This window comes from Haliaeetus leucocephalus, unplaced genomic scaffold (assembly GCF_000737465.1).
Source record: "Haliaeetus leucocephalus isolate CR32 unplaced genomic scaffold, Haliaeetus_leucocephalus-4.0 Scaffold195, whole genome shotgun sequence".
NCBI classification, from domain to species: domain Eukaryota; kingdom Metazoa; phylum Chordata; class Aves; order Accipitriformes; family Accipitridae; genus Haliaeetus; species Haliaeetus leucocephalus.
Window position 1 is genome coordinate 9,319,523 of NW_010972631.1, and position 23,946 is coordinate 9,343,468.

A 23,946-nucleotide genomic window follows, 5' to 3' on the forward strand; every position below is an offset into this window, starting at 1 on the left:
CCTGGCAGTCTATTTGGGCTGTCCTGTGCTTTGTGATAGTAGACCTCAGCAGTGTTGAAACAGTTCCCTAACAGTCTTCTCTTGGTACTTGACTATCTCTACACAGTATGGGCACCTGCAGTGTTCTAGAAACCTTGTTGCATAGTGAAACCTAAGAAGTAGTCTCCCCAGTTTAAATTGTGAAGTTTTGGTTTTCTACAGACTACTACTACAACAAAGGCATCTCTATTACTGAAATCAATATAAGAAAGAATGAGAAACCTCTGAAAAATGGAGCATTACTACAGAAGACTATGTTGGATTATGACAGTTTGCAAGCAACTGGACTTGTTGTTCGATCTAGCAAACAAATAGGATCAAAAAGTAGCAAGTCTTTGTTACATCTATATTTTAATGTCACCATTAGTATAAACTAACTTTCTTTGGCTTATGGATTATGATTAGGATTCTGCCTCAGTCTAATTGAAATCTTCAGTTACATTTGCATGAAGTCATGAAAAAAGTGAGTGTTACTGAGTAATGTACAGTGAAAACTAGAAGCATGAAAGTATGCTACTTAATCTAATGAAAAGATTCAGGATGTAGGATGGCCTTCTGCTATTAGTACACCTGGTAGCTTTATTTCATTAGTCTTAAGTAATTGAAGCTTGGACTTGCAACTTGGGAGCTTGGACCGTTTTCAAAAAGTCTTTTCAAGTCACTGAGGTGCTATACAGGGTATGGAGAATATGTTCCTGTTAAAAGTACATGGTGATCTCCAATTTAAGTGTTACATGTGCCTAGAATGTGGTCGTAGTCTTGTAACCTTTGAGAAATATATCTAAAATAGATTCACTTTAACTTCACTGGGTGTGAAGTGTTTCACTATTTACAGGAAGGCTCTTTTAAAATAAGAGGGGAAGGAAACTGAATAGGGACCTTCAATATTTAAAAATATACAGTAGGAGATGTACTAAAACTATAAGAATCTTTTTTATTTAAGGATCAGTTTGTTGTACAATGACATCAATGTTGGAAACAATTTTGGTTCAGCTACCTAATGCCCATTTTGTTGCTTTTGCTTATTAGTGTATAACTGAGACTTAAGGATCTGCTACTCGATTTACAACAGAGTGCGATGGTGCCTGCTCAGTGTTTAGAGGCACAGAATTAAAGTACATTCTTAAACATAATCATCAAACAAACAATTATCTGGTATGCTCAAGTAATTTTGGGGGTAATGGTGCTTCTTGTTTGGGTTTCTGTAAGAATAATTTTTGGAACGGCAAGTACAAGAAACGTAGCTGAGTATCTGTAGTGGAATGCTGGAAAGAAAATACAGATGCCAAGCTTCATATATTGGCTTCATCATGGAATTTGATTGGGAGGGACCTCTGAAAGGTGTCAAGTTCAACCCTCTACACAAAGCAAGGACCCCTCTCAAGTTAGATCAGGCTATTCAGATCTCATCTGGGCATTTTAAGTGTTTCTAGCCATGAAGACTGCCCACCCTGGTAAAATTTTTTAACATCCTCATTGTGAAGAGCGTTTTCTACCACCTAATAGGAATTCCTCTTGTTGCAGCTTGTGACTTTTGTACTTCATACTCTTGCTATGCATAGAAACAGTGTGAATTATTTACTACAAAGTCTTTAGAGTTGTTGTAGCTCATTAAACTAGATGTTAAGTCTATTGATTCAATGTTCCTTGATCTCTTGCACTATTTTTTTGGTAACCAGTGCAGAGATGGTCGGCCTTTGGCATCAAGGGATAGACGGACTGTACAACAACTGGAAGAGAGACTAAGGACACTTCGAAGAAGAGAGAGGCATCTGGAGTCTATTGAGAAAAGCTGGTGGACGAAGTTCTGTGAAGCTATCCGACCTCTGAAGGTAAAACTTTGTCTCACTTTTTGAGACTTAAATTGGAATAACTTCCAGCTTCTTCCCATATAAATCATAGGTCAAGTTTATCAATTACCATCCTGAATACCAACTGCTTATGTTTTTGTTTACTATTATACTACAGAATGACAGCCCTATAGCAAGTTCTGAGCTCTTGGAAAACCTTTTACTTTGCCTAAAATATGATTAAGATTGAAAAGGAGCAAATCCTAGCTGATCTACTATATTGCCACTGCCGTAGAAAATCTGAGTATCTTGTCTTTTCTCAGGCATGTGAAAATGAGAAGAAGAGAAGGAAGAACTCTATAGCTGTCAGGTAGCTCAGGTTAATCTAAATTACATGTAGCCAGCAGAAGTGAGAGATATTTTGAGAATATATGCATATGGAATGAGTATCTTGCCAAGTAATTACTTGGTCAGTAGTAAGCTAGCTGTATAGAACTTACATCTTGATACTTAACCGGTGCAAAGGAGACTATTACTGGGGCAAAGCTTTGATCCTGGTCTCTTTTTGATCTTAGGACTTTGATTTTTAGAAGATAACTGGTTTTCAAATCCAGTGCTTTTATGGAACAGTATTGCTGTATAAAGTATTTTTTTGCCAACTAGATGTAGGAAGAAATTTTAGTGTTGCTTGAAACTGTAGGCTGCACTTTGAAAAGCTGAGGGGGGGGAGCTATAAGCAATTTCCTCTAATGTCATTGCTACTGTTAATGCTGAGTACGAATGGAAATGGGCTAAAATTGCAGTTCAACAGAAGCTTTCAGTGCGAAATTCTTAGTGGAGTTATCTTTCTATGGTACTTTAGAAATCTAGACCTAGCCCTTTCATTGAAAGGACAAATATCCCTAACTGTTCACTTTAACAGTTTGGACTCTTCCTTTGATTCAAAATAGCTTGTGTAGTTTCTTTTAACTTTTCACATTAACCTTAAATTTGGGAAATGCACTGGCCATAACTATTGTCTGTAGGGTTTTAACAGTTCATTGTCTTCTCATAGGGTAGTGTACAATATCATTAGTTACTTACAGATTATCACTTACGGTCAGCATGGTATTCCAGTGTCTCTTTGTTCTTGTGGTTTGAATGCTATTTATTTTCTCCATAACTGTGACAGTCACTGTGACTTGTTGACTGAAGAATCAGACTAAAGGGGAGTTGCAGGTGGATAATTTTTCCTGACAGATTTTTCACTTGGAGTAGGGTTGTACTATAAAGTGTGTTACAAAATTTGTTTACTTTGACTTTTCCTTGAACTGTCCTGTGAAAGTAATAATGTTCATCACTTAATAATATCTTAACTCTTGCAGGACTGTTTTACTGTTATTTTAATAACATTTGAATTGTCTTTGCACGTATATAACCTGTCAATCATTCAGTTAGTGGCTTTCATGAAGAAGAAGAAATCTTTTAATATTCACATATACTTCTGATCAATGTAGAAGTACAGCAGACAGCTTAGCTTTGCTTATTGCTTTACAATACTTCTGTCTTTAGTGCAACTTGTATATTATTGTTCAAGAATGGCCATTTCTCACACTTCAAGAGAAATGCCATTTGTTGTGAGGCGAGTATTAGATATGGTGAATGCTATTTCTGCTTTGTGTTTGGGATGGTCAGGTTTATTGGAGTTGCAGACTCTTACTGGGACTGATAGAACAGAATACGTGTTCAGGAATAGCACTTAGTCTTGGAGGTCTTTTACAGTGTCAACTTAGCGTCTACATTCACACTTCCATGATAATATTGTCTTTGCATAATGTCCACCTATATTCTTGCTTTAACTTTTTGTTATTGCTAAATATCTATTAGCATGTGATCTGTTGTTAAACAAAGCCAAACCTTTTTTTTTCTCTGAAGAGTAAGCTTTCTTTGACATGGATTAAAGTAAATTTTGAGAATAACTGTTTTACTCAAAGATGAAGCTATTGCTTTTGACTAAATTGAAAAATTAAGACGTGGAAGATCTCAAGGAAATGAGTAATGGTCAGCATGGGTTGTCAAGTAATGTCACACTAGTCTAATTTCTTTCTACGAAATGTAACATTTCCTGTAGATAGAAAATCTACTGCTTCTCCTTCCTTTATTATGGTTTCTCACACTTTCATCTGATACTCTCAGCAGCAAGAGAAATATGGTATGCTTTAGGGATAGGTATAAAAACTGTTTAGGGAAAAAAAAACCTCCAGAGCACATAATTATATATGCTCAATATATGAACAAGACTACAGGTTGTGAAACATGGAAGTGTATTCAGCAATGGTAAGGTGGGAGTATTCCACTGTTTTTTCATGGGGTACTTCAGTTGTTTACCAACTGAAGAGATGCCTAAGGTGAGTAATGTAAGAAAATGAAGTGCTCTGTTTTGAACATTGAGATCTGTGTGGACAGAGCATGCTCATGTGGCTTAGCTTAAGCGGGGACTTAAAGGCATTGACATCACTCCAAGTATATGGAGGCTACTACAAAGAGAACACTGTTCTCTTGATAAATAGAGAGTGGTATACTTGAACGCTAGCAAGAGAGAGATAAACTGTTCTCCTATCTAATCTTAAGGATAATGAGGACTTTGTATAGATGTGTCAGTCTCTCCACCTGCTGCTGAAGGCCTTCAGAGAAGCATAGGTACAGTTAATGCTGTCTTGAGGATGGGAGGGCTAGGGTATTCCTTTTTTTTTAATGTGCTTTTGATTACCCCACCACTTCTGTGGAGAGAGCTGAAAGAGGGGAAACTGTAGGCAGTTGCTTGGATAACAGCCATGCTGGCAGAGTGTTAGTGCAGACTGTAGGTGCTGTCAGGAGTCAGTCTACTTGCCTCAAAAGTGGTGTGGCTAAACTGACAGGCTTTCTTCCTGCATTCACAGCTGCATCTTCTACATCAGGGAGGCTGGCAATGTGACAAGCAAGGTGTGTGAATATTTCATGTCCAAAGTTTACATAGTGATAACTTAGTAGTAAGTGTTTTGCTTCATCTAAATAATTTTTAACCCATGTTTGCCAGGTTACCTAAAACCTCCTGGGAAGTAGATTGTGTCACACAATAGTGCTGGCAGGTTGACTTTACTGGCTGCCAAATGCCCACCCAGCTGCTCTCTCCCTCCCCATCAACAGGATGGGGGAGGAAATAAGTTGGAAAAATGTGTGGGTCAAGATAGACGGGGTAAGCACTTACCAGTTACTGTCATGGGCAAAACAGAGTTGAGGAAAATTGCCAATTAAAATTGATTTGAATGGTGAAAAACAAAGATCATTTAAAACACCTGCCTGCCCCTCCCCACTCTTTCCCAGGCTTGACTTCACTCCTTCAGTCTTGACTCTGGAGCAGCCCAGTGGGGATGGGGAATAGAGAGTTGCCATCAGTCTGTAACATCTCTTCTCTGCTGTTGCTTTCTCCTCGCAATTTGTCGGTGTTCTAGCATGGGTTTCCTCCATGGGCTGTAGTTCCTGTCAGAAGAACCTGCTTCTGCATGTGAGATCTCTACAGGCTGCAGCTTACTTAAGAAAATATCTTCTTGTTCTGGTGTGGGATCCTCCATGGGCTGAGCGTGGTTATCTGCCTCAGCATGGCTCTCTTAAAGGGCTGGGGGGGAGATGTCTGCTCCTCTGTCTAGAGCAGCACCTCCTTCTCTGAGCTTGGTGTCTACAGGGCTATTTCTCATTCTTTCCTCTCACTCTTGTGTTTTTCCCTTTCTTAGATATGTTTTCCTAGAGGGGCCATAAGCTTTGCTGCTGGGTCAGCTTTGGCCAGTAGCGGGGCAGTTGGTGCCAACTGGAAACAGCGTTGTCTAGTGCAAAACAGCCTCTGGCCTCTCCTCAGAGAGGACACCCCTACAGCCCCCCTGATACCAAAACATTGCCATGTAAATCCAATACAAATAGTAAGTGTTCACTGTGAGGATTCCAGCTTTGCTTCTCAGTTGGTGTACTTGTTCAGTAATGTGCCACCAGTTTTCTTTACTCTGTTAATGAATACCACCCCTGAGAGGATGACTGCTGCTTTAAATTTTTGTGTTGCCTCAGTGTTGGTTCAAATTCATGGAATAGCTGTCCTAAGCAGATTCACAGTTTCTTTTTCTATTGGTACGTGAGTACTGCTGTAGGAAACAATTGGACGGGTGAGTATACGAGGGGTAGGAGGTGAAGAGCTCCAAATAACTCAAACAAGGATGTTGCAGGGGTCAGGGGAATGTTTAAGAAGTTGAAGGAAGGTACCAGGGAAAATGGTGTAAGCAGAACATGAATAATGTCAGAAAAGACTTACCAGCTTGTGACTTGATTATGTACAGTAGCAGTGGAAAAATAGACTAATCAGTTGAATATTTCTAAATTATTTGGCCTGACTTACTAAACTGAAATGAAATTCAACTTTTCACTATGACCTAGAAATAGCATACTTCCATTTTTACTGTTGAGAAATGCCTATATATTGACATTTTTGTCTTGGTTTTTGCTTAGCCATGTCTTTTAATCCTGTATGTTCAAATGTATACCAAAGCTTTAAGTATACTGGTTCTTACTGTCTTCTGCTTTAGCTGCTTCCTTACTCACCTGTGCAGAGGCTTTCTATTAAGATGCTGAAGGAACTCATTGCGAGCAGCAGTGTAAGTTGTATTAGTACGTATTATTTCAACTCATTGTTTTGTAGTATCTGCAGTCTTGCATAAAAGCATGGTTCACTGTTTTGGTTTTTTTTGCAGTTACTTGTATGTATATTAGCTTGCACAACAGATCGTAGATTAGAACACCCAAGTAGATGTGTAGAGGTGATCAAAGTGATGTAAGTGCAAGGCAGCAGCTCTGAAACCTGTTCTGTAGCAAATGATTGAGTACAGGTGGGTATGGGGTCTATGTTTTGTAGCTGAGGGATGTGAGGAAGTGGCCTGGCAATGGAGCAGTTCAACCTGGTTGTAGTGGAGGAGGTAATATAGCTTGAGGTACCATTGCTTTGAGGTCCTGCTTTCAAAAGGATTAGGGAGTAGGAAATAAGATTGTCTTGCATTGGAAGTTAGACTTCTCTTAATAAAGATCAAGGGCTGCTTTCTCTTTTCTTCTTATTTTTTGTGGTGACCTTACTAAATTTCTCTGTGTTGTTTGGCTGAAACCCAGGCTTTTTGGTTTTGCCTGTTCTAATAGTAAAAGCTTTTCAGCATCTGTTGATGAATAGTCCTGCTGTGAGAACAAGAGGTTTGATTAAGTGCTGTTCTTTGCTCTGAAGTTGAGCATGTACTCATGTTCTCAGGGGCTTGGATTCTTTCTCATTTACGCTGTGACACAAAGCAAAGTTATCTTGTAAATTTTCATGGCTAAGTGTATTTAGAATATTTGAAGGTATTCTAGTTGGTTCAAAGCTAGCAAACAACAGTACAGTAGTGTCCCAATAAGATTCTAGATGACAGATTTGTCCTTTGCTATAGGTGACGAGTAGAAGGCAACAGTGAGTATATAGCTCCTGCTGCTATGTTGTTGGTTTTTTTGTTTGTTTTTTTTTTCTAGCCTATCTTGGGCTTTGACGGGGTGCGGGGGGGAGTACTTACTCTTTCCCTTACCCAGATACCAAGTGATACCCAACTGGAGGTATGGTTTTAGTTTAATTCAGGTTGATACCACTTGATAAGGCTCAGCTGGACTGTGTAAGTTGCAAGCTCAACTACTAGTCTGAGCGTTGGTATTCTCCTAATCGTTGGCCAACTGCTGGTTAATAGGCTAGAAATGAGGTGTCGATTGGTCTGTAATCAGTTGAGGTAGGAGGAAAATCTAGGTAAGAACATGAGGAGGATCCCTTCTGTGAAAGACCTAAGTCAACTGATGCTCTGAAAATGTGTAAACGTAGGTTCATGTTAATTGCAAATCATTTGTGGTTCAGTAGTCTTAATAGCACTGTGGAAATACAGGAAGAACTAAGGTAGAATGAAGGTCTTTAATACAAGCCTTTTCAATCTCGTATTTAATGGGACTGGAGTTGAGGTTAACATGGGAAAAGGAGTGCTTTTTCAACCATTTATCTATGTCTAAGAGTGTTATGCATCACTTCAGAAGACAGACATATTCCAGAGGAAATACGAATACCTGTCTACCAGCAGTAGTTGGCAGAAGGTAATGAAGTAATGCAAGCTTCAGACTCTTGGTCTTAACTGGTTTTAAACATCTGTTTCCTGTATGGCTAATACCTAGTGGGAGTTTGCTGTGGAGAGGTAAAATCTTAATACACTTAAATATGTGGAAATATGTGAGTTAGTAGTTGGTATCAGTCTCTAAATCTATACCTAATAAGGCCTACATAATTTGAGCTGTTTTATAAGCGATGTTCTAATACTCTGTTTGAGTTTGCAGATGGAAGCTTGTCTTGAGAATTTAATGAACAATAATAGCATTGTAACTCTGAATATCTTTAATGAGCAGCTGTAATAAAGTTCTTAACCTTTTCAAGATGGCTGTGTGCCAAGTTTTAAGGTTAGTAAAAAAAATTAAACTATGAAACTCCCTCATTCATATGGAAGACCATGCATTGCGTTCCTGCATATAGAATTTGGAAATAAGTCTGTCTAGGTTGTCTCAAGCCTAGCAATTTGAAAACAATAATGTTTTGGGAAGTTCAGCACGCTTACCCCAACATATTCCGTGACTATGGTTTCTGGGAAAATACAGTGAACCTGTTGGAGCTGTAACTGAATGGGTTTGCTATCTGGGCTCACTTTTGTATGTCATCCCCTAACCCCCCCAAAGAGAAGACTGTGAGAGAGAAAACCTGCCAAAGAATTGTAGAATAACTTCCTGAACTAGCTTGTAGCCCAGGAAAAATAACAGGAGGTGTTCTTGTCGAGGACAGCTTGGAGAATTAAGTCCCTGGCTCAAGTGCTGTGTTTGGTAGGCATAATAAAAACACTTTCCTGTGTTCTTAATTAAGATCATAAGGAACAACCTTATTTCTCTGAATCTACTGGATTCAGACCATTCATAGAAGAACTGAAAGAAATGAAGCCACCTTTCAAAGAAGGTGGCTGCTTCCTCCAAAGATAAAAATGAGAAGGAAATAGGGACTACGGAATGTACAGGTATCAGAATATTACTTTTGGTTCTCTACACTTGCTGTTAAGTTGCCTGAATTCCTCCAGTTTAAAATAAACTCAAACTTTTCATACTCTGACTATATTCAGGGACTAAATTGTTTAGCTCTTTAAGATGTTAGCTTATTTTTATCTAGTCCTTAAAACATGAAAAACCTGAATGTGCAAAACCAGCTTAACTGCTGATATGGTTGGTCTACAAAATCTTCGCTTACTCCTGGTAAACTTAGTTTAGTGTTTCATATCCTGCCTTGGATTAGCCAAGAAATTCTGTTCTTATTTCGTATCTCAGGAATTCTGTATTAGTGTGCAAAAGCTTACAAAAAAGCCTGCTATTGCTGATTTTAAAAACAATAGCAGTATTTCATTTAATTATAGTGGTCCTTAAAAAATTTTTACCTGTACTTACCTATGCTTATGACTTGCTGGCTAAATAACCACAGCTGTTACACTTTTTTTGGGTTTCAAATTCTTGAATGCACTCCCAAGGAAGATTGTGGGGCAAATGACTTGCCTAGTGCAGCTAAAGGGGTATGGAAGGTCTTTTAGAATCTTTTCCAGAAGAGAGGCCTTTATCTGGTGGTAGTGATGTGGTCATAGTAATCTCATCTTACTTTAATCACTTGTGGATAGGTGGTGTTTTAGAATAATAGTATTTAAGTAGAACTCACCTAGATTTTCTTGAAACTCAAGTATTTTTCCTACTACCTTAGTATTATTTATAAGCATTTTATATTTTTTCTAGTCCATTCTCAAGTCTTCACATCACTTCAGAGTTAAATCTCTAGGTGACTTAAACCTTTGTGTCAAAATACTTTGTGAAGTTGATGATTTCTATAACTTGAACCTTGAAAATTGCTTTGAAATACTCAATGCGGATGAGTAACTGAGATGACTTGCAGGCAGAAGCAAGAAAAAGGTAGACCTGGTATTTGGGCTTGGCGACTTGAGTTTTAAATCGCTCCCTCCAAGTGATTTGCTTATTGAGTGTTTGAGTAGCACTACAGAAGGGAGCGCTCTCATTCAGGAAAGGTGAGATGTTTCATGTAAGTTGTTCACAGGTTGCCTCCTGTTGGAAGGTGAGCATGCAGGCATGGTGGCTAAGGGAAACAAACTCTAATTTCCCTTAATTAAACCCACATGCATGTATACAGTTAAGGTTTTCCATATAATATAGCAAGTACAGGTTGTACCTTCTGCTACATGCTGTGTTCATTTGAGATAACATCTCATCTGTGTTCCTAATGTCACTTTTGACTTACAGGTAGACTTCTGTATTGTACTGTAGCACGTGATGTACTTCTAATGCTTCATCCTGAGCTTAGTGTATTCAACAGGCAAAGAGGTGGTTTTCATCTCGGACAATCAACTTTTCAAACGGTTGACATAAACCCTGTTTGACAGAGTAAACTTTTTGTTGGCACTTCTCTATAGTATTTACCGAAAAGTTACTGTTTCGAGTGTGTTTGAGCTCTGAGGTGGTCCAAGATCATTAGTCCTTTATTGAAACTTTAGACAAGTCTTCATTTGTATCAACTGCAATCACTTTCAGTTAAGTTGTAATAAATTTTTACTTCTAGATTGTGTGGGGAGTATTCTTCATCATAGTGGCACTGCTCTTCACTGTCTCTCTGTTCTTGTCAAAGTAAGTAAATTTCAGCATTTTCCTGAACAACTTAAACTACATAGTTTCTGCTCTTATGTCAAAATCGGGGGTGGTTTGCTTCAAGAGTCATCCCACTTCTTTTTCTATGCTATGTTTCTGTAATTAAAGCTGCATTTCTCATTATAATAGTATATATTGAAAGTAAGCAAAATGTGATAAAACAGATTGAAAAAAGGACACGGTTCAGCTTGATTGACTGCGTGCTGCTGAAAAGTTCTGATTCAGCAGAGAAATTAAGCGTATATGTTAAGGAAGTTTAATTCAGACTACAGAAGTATTCTGATTGCTTGAATGAATCTTAATGCATGTAGGTACTTCTTGGGCTAGGTACCAGGTGCTTAAACTCTTGCAGTAAATGACTTGTATAATCCATTATGATGTGTATTACATTGTAATTGTTTCATGGTGTTGAAAGCAATATAGCCAGCTGCAAATCTGGTGGATTTCAGTGAAGATTGACACTAACCAGAGGTCTCAAATGTTGGCATTTTTAGTTTTTCAGACAGGGCAAATAAGCTCTATGACCCAACCTAGGGAAAAGCTAAAATGCCAAGGAGATGCAGAAATCAATATACCTTTTCATAGGACAAGTGCAATGAGTGTGGTAAAAGAAAGCTTGTGTCTATATAGATATGAAAAAGCTGTTAGTCTCTGGGCTTAGTTCAGCTTTTTTTGAGCTGCTCTTTTAAATTAAACTGAAGACAAAGCTCTGGGAGAGCTGTAGTACTTACCCAGTTTTTCTTAATTACTGCAGTTTGGACAAAGCTCTGCATTCGGCTGGTTTCGACTCAGGATTTATAATTTTAGGAACTAATCTGACCAATCCATTGAATATGCTGTTACCTATTCTTCAAACAGTAAGTAAAAAATTGGTGATCTACATATGTAAGGATGTTCCCCTCTGTTTTCTGGTGAGCTATCAAAAGGCAAACTATGCTCCCCAATTAATTCATTAAAATGAAACTGTCTAGATGTTTATTCTGTAAAAGCCAGGCAACTTCCTTGTTAACAATCTTTTAGTTATTAGATACTGATAGGAAAATCTTGGGTGGATGGAAGCCAGTTGTTGGAGGAGGGTAGTGCTTGAAACTAACTTTCACCTGGTGAGAATGTAGTGGCAATGAAGAATGACATCACTTGTAGTTATCATGGACTTTCTCCCATGCCCTAGCTACACTCTAGTTGTTTGTGTACTTGATAGTTTATGGCCTTTAAGTGAGATAAATGCACTTTTTCACTTTTTAATATATTTATTGCACCTTGAAAAATATACTATACTCTGTGCAGTTATGTATGTTATAGTAAAGCATTAGTCTTTGAAACAGACCCTACATAAGAACAAACATCTGTTTAACTTCAGTAGGGTTGGAAGGCAACAAGGCCACGTACAAATTTGGCAATCAGTCATAGGTAAGCTAAGAAAAAGAAAAGCCTTAATGTAAGCTAGTGCTTTATTCTCCCCTAGTTGAGTTCTTTCCATATTCTTGGTGTAATGGGTTGGCACAATGCATTGCTTCCCCATGGTTTCTAGAACTATTGAATGCCTAAGTTTGCAGTTTACTGAGAAAAGTAGTGTTCAGCAACAGTATTATCTCAAGCTGTTATTAATGCATATAAAACTTGATTTTTATATTTATGAATTTGTATGCAAATCGGAAATATTCACAAATAGAATGCCTATACAGTCCTAAAATGATTGTTACCACTGCAGACTTTCTTTTAAGTGTACTCTCAGAACAGAATTAAGTATTTCTTGGCCTAAAACTGTATAACACTTCAAAATTAAGGCAAGTTTTAAATTAAGAAAAATCATCCATTGCTTTCCCAGAATTATTGTATAAGTTCTATTAGCAGCAGGCCATATTAGCTGTATTTGGAGCCAGCTACGTAAAACTTTTAGAGGGAAGGACTCTTACTACCTCAGATGCTATAAGTAGAAACTAGGTATTTAGATTGAAGTGGGGGAAGAGCTTGTTTTCTAGTTTGAACATTTTCTTTTTTTTAACTGCTTGTGTTCTTGTTTTAGGTTTTTCCACTGGATTATATTCTTATTACAACTATTGTTATGTACTTTATCTTCACTTCAATGGCAGGGATTCGAAATATGGGTATATGGTTCTTCTGGATAAGGGTAAATATGAATTAAGAGTTTAGCTTATAATAGTAAGATGTTTAACAAATGTGTGACAATGAATATATTTAATAAATAGCTATTATTTACGTACTGCTTCGTAAGTACTGCATGTTGCAAACAGCATTGTATGTCTAATGAGTGTTAGAAGCCTATTGTACAGTTCTCACTGCTTTTGAAAGGCGTTCTGGTTTTGCTAAGTTATCAGACCAAAACTGATGTTTTAGTTTAAGCAATACGGTCAGCTGACTCAAGTGTTTAATCAGTGGCACTCTGGCTTCTGACTTTTCTAAGTTAAAGCCATATAATTCTGATATACTGGAAGTATTAATGAATTTTATGGTCAAAATCTGAAATGTGCATGCTTGAGTTGCTTTTTAGGTGGTAAGCAAGTTTATGTAGCTTGGTAAGAGATAGAACAGTACAGTGATGATATGGTATATCTAAATATGATGCAAATTAATATGTTACAGTATTTGAAAAAGCAGCTTTGTATCCAACAGTATGTCATTTGTGCCTGTGATGCTTGGTTAAATATTTCCCTGCTTCTGTGCCTACTTTCCCTTTAATACTGTCACCCTTTTGTGTGGTGTCACCCCAAAATTGTGCATGGTGACCTTGAGTCCTTGTAATGAGTTGTGAGATTGGCTGTTGGTTTTGGTCTTCCATCTTTTACCCTTCAGCTGCCAGCTTTTTTACCCTAATATGGTACTCAGGTTGAGCCTTTGGGAGTTACAGAATGGAGTGGTATCTACAGGGTAACAACAAGGGATTATATCATTCTCTGCAGTGTGAAGTGGAAAAGATGCCACCATATGGTGTCCAAATTTTCTCAGAGCCTTGGGAATACTCTCTCATAGCTTCCTCCATGATAGATGACACCGCACCTTGACTGAAGGGCGTAAAACTCCTTGAAAAACCAAGGCACAGCTTGTTACCAGTGACAAGCAACACCATTTAAATCATGCTAGTAACTGCATGCTTATAAATGTTCTGGGTTATTAATACAAACAACAATTAATTTGGTTAAATAGCTGTGCTTTGAAATTCAGGTAAATACACCTGAAAACCTGCTTTGGCTTATTGGAATTAAGTTGCCAGAGGATAGTTTTAGCAGCCTCCCATTTCTGTCAGCAGAATTAAAACTGTTACTTGAATTAAAGAGGATTTTAAATGTCTTCAGGGAAAAAAAGAGGTTTTCATTATGTTAATATTAGTACATTTTCTGTTTTTTAGCTTTATAAAATCAGGAGAGGAAAAACTCGACCTCAAGCACTCTTGTTTCTCTGCATGATACTTCTGTTGATAGTTCTTCATACAAGTTATATGATCTACAGTCTTGCCCCTCAGTATGTAATGTATGGAAGCCAAAAATACCTGGTACAGGTGAGATGTAAGACTTGGGGGGGGGGGGGAGTCTTACTTTCTGTATCAAAAGTGTACTGTTTACAGCAACTTTTAAAGCCAGGCCCATTCTCAATTTTGAAGACTCTTTGTAGCCAGGTTTTTTAACTACTAGTAGGTCTCTTGATAATACACTAGCCAGAAAATGGTTGTACTATATATAACACAAATTAATTCCTAGATAATCTTCAGACAGTGTAAAACTTTGAGTATTGCTTTACTACGTTTGATAAAACAGCTGCTAGCTTCCACTAGATTTTGTACTGGCACTCTTAGGTTGCTGAGTGACTGCAGCGAGGATTAGTTTTAGTGTGTAAGGCTGTCTATAGACTGAAAGCAATGTGGTTGTTCTGCAGTTGATAGTTTTTATGTGTATATTTGTGGGAAATGACAAAGATAACTTGGTACAGTAGAGGATAATAATCAGAATGAAGCGGAGTATGTGCTGATTGATTACATTTCAGACACTTTGGACTGTCCAACTTCATGAGACTCATTGCAGTTCTTGTTCTATAAAATCTTCTCCAGGATTAAGTAGTTAACATTAGTCTCTGCTTTTGTTATTGCACTTTTGTGTACTTCAACATTTTGGGGTTTTTTGAAGTCTTTCATCTTCTGTACCTGAAGGCTTTAGTTCTTGTATTTCATCTTAGTTTGAGTGGAGCCCTGAATATTTATGGGGAAGTTCAAAGGTACACATAATAAGCATTTGGAGAGGTTTTATGGACAGCTGTTTACCAAGATCTGGTATCCTACAGACAAAGCAATTGAGCCAGAGTGGTTGGGAGAAGGGATGTAAATGAGACCAAAGTAACTGAGTGTTGCTTTGAGCATTTGGAATACTTGTTTTCCAGAAAGCTGTGCTTCTGGGAGGAAAACACACTGCTTTAAAAAAACCAGTCACTCACCAAGCTTCTTCAGCCAAAAATATTTAGTAAAATGTGTAACTTATCACTATCAATTCTTTCAGTTTAAACAGAGTAGACACAGAATATTTTGAACAAAAAAATTACAAGGAGAAATTGAAGTTGAAGTAGCATAAACATGCTAGAGAAGAAGAACCTGATCAACTTAAACGTGCTGGGTGGATGTGTTAGAATTGTCACTGCAGGAAGTGGAGGATTCAATAAATGCTACTTTTCTGCTGTCTTTATATCTAAATTGTGTCTGGTAATGGGAGGCTGGTCATCCTGATATCAATCCAAGCACAATAATAGAATCACTGTAGAGGACTTGAATATTTGGTGTTTGGAAAGCTTAATGCATTTGTATTAGATTTTATGCTAGGTATAACTAATACAAAATAAACATGCTTAGGCATCTATAAATTGGCTCACATTGTCAGAATTAGGGCAATAGCAGCAAGAAACTAAGCTAAAAATCATTTTAGGGAAGTGGTTTGCTTCTATGCTGTGTTTCATAGAACTCCTGGCATGATTACTTTGTAGCCCAGAACACCTTATAGCTATATGTGAATTAGTTATGAGCTCAAGTCCCTGCAAAAGGCAGTTTGTTGGTTGGTTGTTTTGGTTTGGTTTTTTTTTTATATTGTGGACTGATTGTATGTCTCTAATTACAGTGCAGAACCATTGTGGGTGGAAGGGTGGGAAGGACAATTTCATTAAGGATCCTACCAAGCTAGTCTTTAAGCCTTTCAGTGACCTGAAAATGAGTCCTTCATGATAAAGCTTGCAGATAACATGGAAGATTGAAGAGAAAAGCAGAGACTGTAGCTAGCAGTTTGTTTTGCTTTATGGATAAAATGTGTGTATATTGAGGGGGGCAGAAAGATTGGGACTTAAACACTTGCATGCTAGCTGTTTATGACAAATAGTATCTGAAAATAGATAAATAGTTCATAATGAAAAGGGTCAAGAGAATGGAGCACAGCAGAAGGGTGGCTCTTATGTCATTCAAACAGCTATTGAAATACAATTCTGGTCAGCACTGCAAGAAGGGTTAGCTGGAATGGTTGAGTAGAGCTACAACTCTTCATTTTTAAGGAATAAAAAACCATTATGGCTGAGATGGACATCCTGGGTCTTTAGCTTTTTAAGTCCCATTTTAGAGAGCTGTGTTTAAAGTGCATAAAGTAACCTGGGTAGAGACTTTTTATTGTTAAGATAACATGAAGCATAAAGAGTATGTGGGTCAAATACATCTGGACTTTTCTGGCATACCAAGTAAATACATTCTGAAAGATTCTTTGAGAGGATGTTGTCTGAAAACCTTGTATCAGACACATTTTCTGTGTCTGACTAGCCTGATAACTGGATGTTAAACTTTTGTGTTTTGAAATGAGGAGAGATGACTGGGAATTAAGAGGTGCAACAGATTTTTCTGCGGATGTTGGCAATGAAGAGGTTCTTAAGAGTTATGAATTGGTTGTTATGGAGCTGAGGAGTAGCCAGGAACATATGCAGGAACTGGGCAAGTGAAATACATTTTGGGCATATGGCAAGCTTCCTGAAGATGGAAGCTGTATGCACCAGTTTGCTTGGACAGTCTACATGGTCATTGTTCGTACACACCACAGTCAATTTCATCATTTAAAGTAACACCACTGGTAACACTGCATAGAACCAAGCAATAAATAAGCAATATTCCAAGTCAGCTTAGTGGTGGATGAGTAGGCTGATAAGCATGTATGTCAGAATCTGGTGGCTCATGAAGACAGTGTGTAAAAGGAGCACTTCCCCCTTTTCTTTGCTCTACAGTAATTCCCAATCTAGTAACGTGTCAAACTGATTTGTAATCCAAATCTGTAGTGATGCATTAGACAGGTTAGAAACCTGTTTGAATCTTGAACTGGTTCCTTTGGAGACTGTTACTCTTGAACGAGACCTTTTAACTTTGAAGTGCTGTCGACTTTTCCTGATAATTGAATATGTGTAGAAAAACGGAGCTCTTGTGAGGCTATTAATGTTAGCTAGAGCTGGGCTGCTTTCTTTATTTAACTCTTTGACCAATGGAGTGTTCAAACCATGTGTCCCCAATTAATCAAAAGTGTCTTCAGCTATGATGTCTGTAGGAAACTTCTGAAAGTTTCTTTTGGATACTGTGCCCTTACCAACTGAGGCTTTAGTCAACTTGCATAGCTCTTCAAACACTGAGGAATGCTTGGTTTCATCTCTTAAGACAACCTTTGTAACATCTGCTAAACAGCCGTGAGTCTCTTTATAGCCTTTCACAAAGGTGAAGAGTTCTGTCCACATCCAGGCCACCTTCTCAGCTTTGTAGCAAAAACATAACTTTGCCCATACTTGAAGTGTAATTGCTATTTCTGTTCAATCAGGCCAGGTCTTTTTCCATTTGTCTGAAAGATAGACCAGTGCTTGCTGATGTTTCTACCTAGTGGACCTGTAAGACTTGACTGGCCCAGACAGAAACTAGAAGGCCAGCATTTGCTTGCTGTAAGTGACACTGATACTTTTCCCTGGTTGAGGGCCAGAGCAGCAGCAGTCACTTTCCTTCCTCAGCCTTCACATAGACAATTTGGAGGAGTGGAGCTAAGCTGCAGGACACTGAGTGTCTCCATTGTTATCAGCAGGAATTCAGAAGTATCCTTTAAATGGCCAGAAAGTATCCCTTAGATGGCCAAGTGTGCAAACAGATCCTTTTACGTTCTTGATTCTGAACATAAGCAGGAACAAATTATGTAAGTAATAGGCCGTAACCTAACCCTTTATATGATAGCTTGCTATTTTAAGTGTCCAAAACGTGTCAGCTCCTTGAAGCACAGACACTGAGTTACTGTACTTGGGTTTGTCTCTTGCTTGTCCTTGAGGCATCCTGCTTTCAGCTCTGGACTGGATGTGATAACTGGAACACTAGAGTTTTACTCTGACAACACTCATACTAAAAATGTCTGAGACTTGAGTGCTCTATTGCATAACGCCAAGTAAATTATTTTGAGGAATTGTTCTGTAGACACATCTCTGCTGTCACTTCTGCATCTTTTCCGTGTCCAGTCATTTTCTGTGCCCTGCAGGGCAAAAGGGGCTCTACTTCAAGTGTATGTATGCTAATACAGAAGTGCTGAGATGACAGCATTAAGGGCAAAGCTGTCCTACATTTTCTGGGAAATCAGCGCAACTTGGGTGCCTCTGAAGTGCCTGCATACGAATGCATGCAGCAGGGGAAACAAAGAAGGAGTTAGAAGTTTGCATGCAGTTTCAGGTTTCCACTCTCACTGGGATCAGAGACATGGTGAAATAGCTCACACGGCTGGGGTGCTACCATGGCTAGGTGCGGGCTCTAAGATTGACAGGCTGGCGTGGCCCATAGGGAGAGTTGACCTTTATGTGAGAGAGCAGAGGAATGCCTGGAGTTTTGCCTTGGGATGAGCGAGCCAGCTAAGTGCTTCTGGGTTAGGGTTAGAGGGCAGATTAGCATGGGTGATACGCTCTGCTGCAGGCGCCTGATCAGGAAGATGATCCCTGAAAATACCTCTAAGTAGCTTCATGTTCACAGTCCCTGGTCCTCATAGGAGGCTTGAGCCACCCAGGTATCTGCTGGAAGAGCAACACAGTTGAGCCCAAGCAATCCAGGAGGCTTCTGGAGTATACTGGTGACAACTTCCTGACACAGGCAGTTGAGGAGCTGAAATAGGGAGATGCTGTCTTGGACCTGGTGCTGAAAACACGGAAGAAGTGATCAAGGGCAGTCTTGGCTACAGTGAGTATGAGATGGTAGAAATTCAGAATCCTAAGAGGAGAGAATAGGGCAAATAGTAGGATCGCAACCCTGGACTCGGGAGCAGATTTTGGCCTGTTCAGGGACTACTTGGAAGAGATGTAGAAACCATGCATGTAGAAACCAATTCTGTGCTGGCAAAGGTGTGATTTTTTTTTTTTCTTTAATGTCTTTCACTAGATGAAGTGATACTGAACTCTTGCTGAGTCTTGCCATAAGTATTGTTAGGTTTTAGTTAACCCTTTAGTATAAGTAATAACTTCCAACTTACTACTTCTCTGTGTGAGTTAGCTTTGTGCCAGACTACTTTAGCTTTGTTTAATACTTGTGTAGTTTGCTTTGTGTAATACTACTTATATACTAAAGAATCTTAAATTTGAATGTTAGAAATTCTAGCTACATAAAAACGAAAATGGTGTTTAGCTAATGGAGTTAATGAGATTAATATTCCTCTTAGCATGGCAAATGTGGTTCTTAGTTTTTATTAGGAAGGGTTAATACTATGACATGCTTTACATCTCTCTTTTGGAATACTTTTTTTCATATCTGTTTTGTGAAAAGGTAGAAAACTTTCAGTGGACCTTTACAAAGTTTTGCCTTGTGTAGGAGAAAAGGGATTGCTAGCAAAGAAGAGGCTGATCTTATGACTTTAGGGTACACCCCAGTGCCTTGAGCTTGTGGAAAGCATTTGGAGTTGAATCTGGATATGTCAGAGGCCTTAAATTATAGGAGTGTCTATGGAGTACAAGAATGATATCAAACCTGGGAAAAAGCGAAGATGTTATCAAAGGAAACCTGCAAGTCTAGCTATTGTTGTGTGTTGTATTTTAAATTTCTACTGTTTAAAAATTAAAATGAACAAAGATAAGGAAGACAATTTTGAAGTGGCAAGATTGAGATTGTTCTGTGCTTTTTGTATGCCCTTCTATAATTGTACAATATATAATGCTGTTTTTTTGAAAGAAGCACTTTCTATAGGCAGTGTAAGCTGTAATGGTGACAGCCAGTTGGAATACCTCCTGGAGGTGGACTACTGCTACATGTACAGTGAATAATTGAAATTTCATGTCTTCTGTTCTTATCCTATTGTTTCTATCTACACATTGTCCTCTTACCTCTGGTTCCACTTCAGTTCCTAATTCTTGTGCCTACTCGTACTCTTTTCGCATCTGTTTCTTCTAAGGCAGTAATGGTCTCCACGCTTCTATGTGTTTTGTATGAGCAGCTAACTGAATTTCATACAAACTGCTGCTTTTTAGGATAGGCACTTGGTTGTTTCTCCTGAATGTTCGGAGTGAAAGCTGAAGTTACTTAATATTGTTAAACTTTGTCAATTAAGTTGTCAGAGAAACATTTAGTCTTATGTGCCAGCTTGTACTGATTTCTGGTAGATTTTAAGGGACATGGTTTCTTCAACCTGAAGGAGAAAAGGTGTTGACCCTTACTGATTTTTTTCAGAGGGCTTCCTGTTTAGGAAATCATGAGGGTGAAAGTAAGTACAGTAGATAGAGACCCTTTGAAGTGAATTAGTGTATGAAGAAATCAATGTAGTACAAAGGATTTGCATTAGACTCTGCTAAAATTATTCACTGATTATTCAAAAGTAAGTATGGTACATAAAGAATTCATGTAGTCTCTGAAAGGGTCAGTTGACCAAATATTTGAGAAATTTAAACAGAAATATTTGGGTTTTCAATATTCACTTCAGCACAATTTGTCTTCCTCTGCTCTGGCTTTTAAGTATATCAGATACTATCATCTAGCTTTTAGACCAGTAGTAAACTGTATTAGGTATCGTTATGCAAGCCTAATACTTCTGTGGTGTCTTCATCACCAAAGTTGAATTCCAAATTAATTTTATGCACAATTAAAAGGTTTAATTTCAGAGATGAAGTTTTTATTTTTCATGAGTCTTTGAAAAGAGCACAAGCTATTAATTTTTCCTAAATGAAAGCTTATTTAGAAATGTTCACCTTGTACCACTTACAGCCTACTCTGCCTATAGTGTTCAAAACCAATCTTAATCCTTTTGAATATTGTAAGAGGTTTGTCAAAGCCTTTTTTATAAAATTAATAATTTATTGAGAGATGTGTTTGTTTCAGGGGCTATTATTGTGTATGAAAGAATATTGCTGGTAGACTAGTGTACTAATTTTCTGTATTTATAATGCAGAGTAATAAAACTACTGATGGCCAGCCAAGGAATGTGACATTTGTATCTAAAGAATGTGATGCAGATGCACCTGAAGGTAAGAAGTTCCTTTCTTGTATTACCTATATGATATGCACATGCTCAGCTGTAATAAGCAGCTCAATCTCTTCATGGCTTTGATTTGCTTTAGTCTAATACAAAGCTTTGATGCGTAGGTATGTCCAAAAAACAGCTTGCTTAAAGCTTATTTAATTCATATGAAGAAATAGCTATTTTTAGTAGAAACCATGTGTAACAATGTATTCTATTAACTTTAAACATCTCCCATTTGCTTTAAGGTGTTTCTAGAAGACCTTAAAAATAAACCCTAGCTGGTGAATAGTTGTCACTTCAGTGCATATGTTTGTCATCCAAACATACAGAGAAGTATTCTATTAAATTTCATAGTGTACTCAGGAAACCTAAGATCTGAACTTCTCAGTGCAACTTCACAGATAAGAGAATTCTGCAGTTTGTAGTAAGGTGTAAATATGGGCTGTTCCATGAACAATACCGGTGGAAATAGATGTCCCAGGCTATTTTCCTGTAATCCTGTTACTCTTAATTTATCATTTCCTAAAACATCCAGTATGACTCTTGCTCATCTGTGTTATTAACTATCCCTTTTTGATCAGTTACTTGGGCAGGAGCTGTATTGTGGATATTCTGGAGCTGTGAGTAGTGATTAGCAAGAAGATGGATAATTGTGGAGCTTTCCTTGACTTTCCATCTATGTAGGCCTTAATGTTGAATTTTTTTGGAATGGTAATGTTTTAATTAGTCTTTATTCCTATATGAATCTTGGCTAAAGCTGGGAATGAGTTTTAGCATGGTTTCATTAAAAAACAAGCTAATTGAATTTGTGCTGGATTTGTTTTTTTTCTTTTACAAAGTTGCCTTTCCCTTCCTTTTCCTCTGCATATAAACAATTTTTGTACAGTTTGAATTGCACTAGTCATTGCTGTACTGATACTGCTCTTTGAGGTCACCGTCAATTTTATTGATTGCTTTGGTCTCTTGTTGAAAAAAATTGATCTTGGCAAAAGATTTATGGCCTTCAGGATGGTCCAGATTTTTTCAGGCTGAAGCTCTCAATTGTTCTCACTCTGGCAAACTTTCAGCTTCTCTGTATAAAGAGGAGTTGAATTATGTATGCATTTATATACTCATAAAAAGGCTTGACAGTGTTTTGTTAATTGATAGAAAATATAAATAAGTTGTCCCATAGTCTCATCTTATTATCAGTATTTTTTAACTCCTGAATTCTGACTATGCTTCTAGAAGATCTTAGCAGCTCCTCAGGTTTTCTTCCTCCTTGTGTTATTGGGAAAGATAATACTTAATCTTAAACTATTTTTGTACAAGTGGAGATAACTGGGCTGTTAGTTCTTTGTTCCCAGTCTATCAGGCTATGGACTCTTTTGCAAGGTGGTTCCCTTGTGTTTAAACTCATCTTCAAATTTAGTATGTAGGTGTTAGTGTTGTTCCTGGTGTATCATACAATTTCCCAAGGTGGATGGATTTTTTTCTCCTGTCTCCCCCATACTTCAAATAAATCATTCATCCACCTTTATTTTTGATGGCTATTTTTAGACTTAATGCGGCTTTAAGTGTTTTGATATTTTGACACATGTAACTTCAATTCATATTTAAGCTGCCATATTTTTGTGATTAAAAATAGAAACTCTTTTGTGGCAGGGTCTAGAAGAGCAAAATCTCTCATCTTTCAAAATGAGATCACTTTGAGCAGGTTGTACAGATCTTTGTTTCTTGTGAAAAGCTTCTTGGCTTGGCTAGTATTTGCTGGAGAAGAATACACTCACTGGCGTCGATGAGCTCATTAGTCTTGACTTTTCTGGGAAAAATTCAAATAGTCTGATTTCTTCAGACTTTGTTGCTTAATCATAGGAACTGGGTTGGACTTGAAATAAGCTTCTTAAACTCCAGTGATGCTTGATGATATGTTTTTGTATTTCTGAATACTTTGCACGATTTTTTTCCTAATTAGCTTTGATCAATGGAAACAATATAGCTAATGCATAAAACTAATGTTGTGACGTGCTGAACACAAGACTTGGCCTGTGTAAGTGATGGCTTTGGTTTGCTGTCATTAACTAGTTGTTGCACTAGGTATCTTTTGAGTCATGCTCTGCTTTCTTAATAGGGAAGAGGTGGAGGAGGTATTGGTATGCTGTCCTATCCTAGCCTAGTGTAAGTAGAAGATGGATGGATATTTTTAAATGTGAATGTTAATGTGATCAGAAGGGTGTAGTGGAGTTGTTAACTACAGATACAATCAGGCCATTGAAGTGTTTTTATAAATGAAAGGTTTGTTATAATGCTCAACTTAAAAAAAAAATTTGCATTAGTGAAAACACTTTATTCACTGTTTTCATTGAGTCAGTTTTAGAAAGTGGAAATGTAATACTTGCCTTGGAATACCTGTTATTTTTAACACTGGATAAGGAAAACTAATGAAAATAACTGTTGTAGATGCTACTCTTATGCTCTGTGATCAGATAGAATATATTGAGAAGTGAAGCTTATTTTGAAGGTAGGAACTAGATTTTTAAATCCAATTTCCCTTGTTTTCAAGGATACTAGACACAGAGCAAAACCAGGTGCAGCTAACTTCAAGTTAAGATAAAGGTTGGCCAAGCACTTGCAGCTTTTATTGACTTCTCTGGTACCAGGGTTTTATCTTATGTAAACCACTGAACTGGAACTAAATGCAAATATTGATTTGTCTTCTCAGCACTTACTTTATTTTGTTTTTTTAAACTGAATTAATTCTAACAGGCATTTTTCCTTAAACATAAAACAAACTATGACCTTTTAATGGCTGTGCTGATAGATAAGCTTATAGCAATCTGCTCTCTCTTATTGAATACTCAGATGTTGTAGATATGATC

The 23,946-nt window shown here is 37.7% G+C and overlaps 1 protein-coding gene across 1 annotated transcript in view; it reads left to right on the forward strand.

Moving 5' to 3' along the window:
• Positions 1 to 23,946, forward strand: part of LMBRD1 (LMBR1 domain containing 1) — an 82,309-nt gene that overhangs the window by 47,001 nt on the left and 11,362 nt on the right. The window contains exons 9-14 of the mRNA XM_010565794.1: positions 1,719 to 1,871; positions 10,528 to 10,592; positions 11,368 to 11,470; positions 12,640 to 12,744; positions 13,981 to 14,130; positions 21,017 to 21,092. Coding sequence (XP_010564096.1) covers positions 1,719 to 1,871; positions 10,528 to 10,592; positions 11,368 to 11,470; positions 12,640 to 12,744; positions 13,981 to 14,130; positions 21,017 to 21,092 — 652 coding nt within the window. The remainder of the gene's footprint in view (positions 1 to 1,718; positions 1,872 to 10,527; positions 10,593 to 11,367; positions 11,471 to 12,639; positions 12,745 to 13,980; positions 14,131 to 21,016; positions 21,093 to 23,946) is intronic.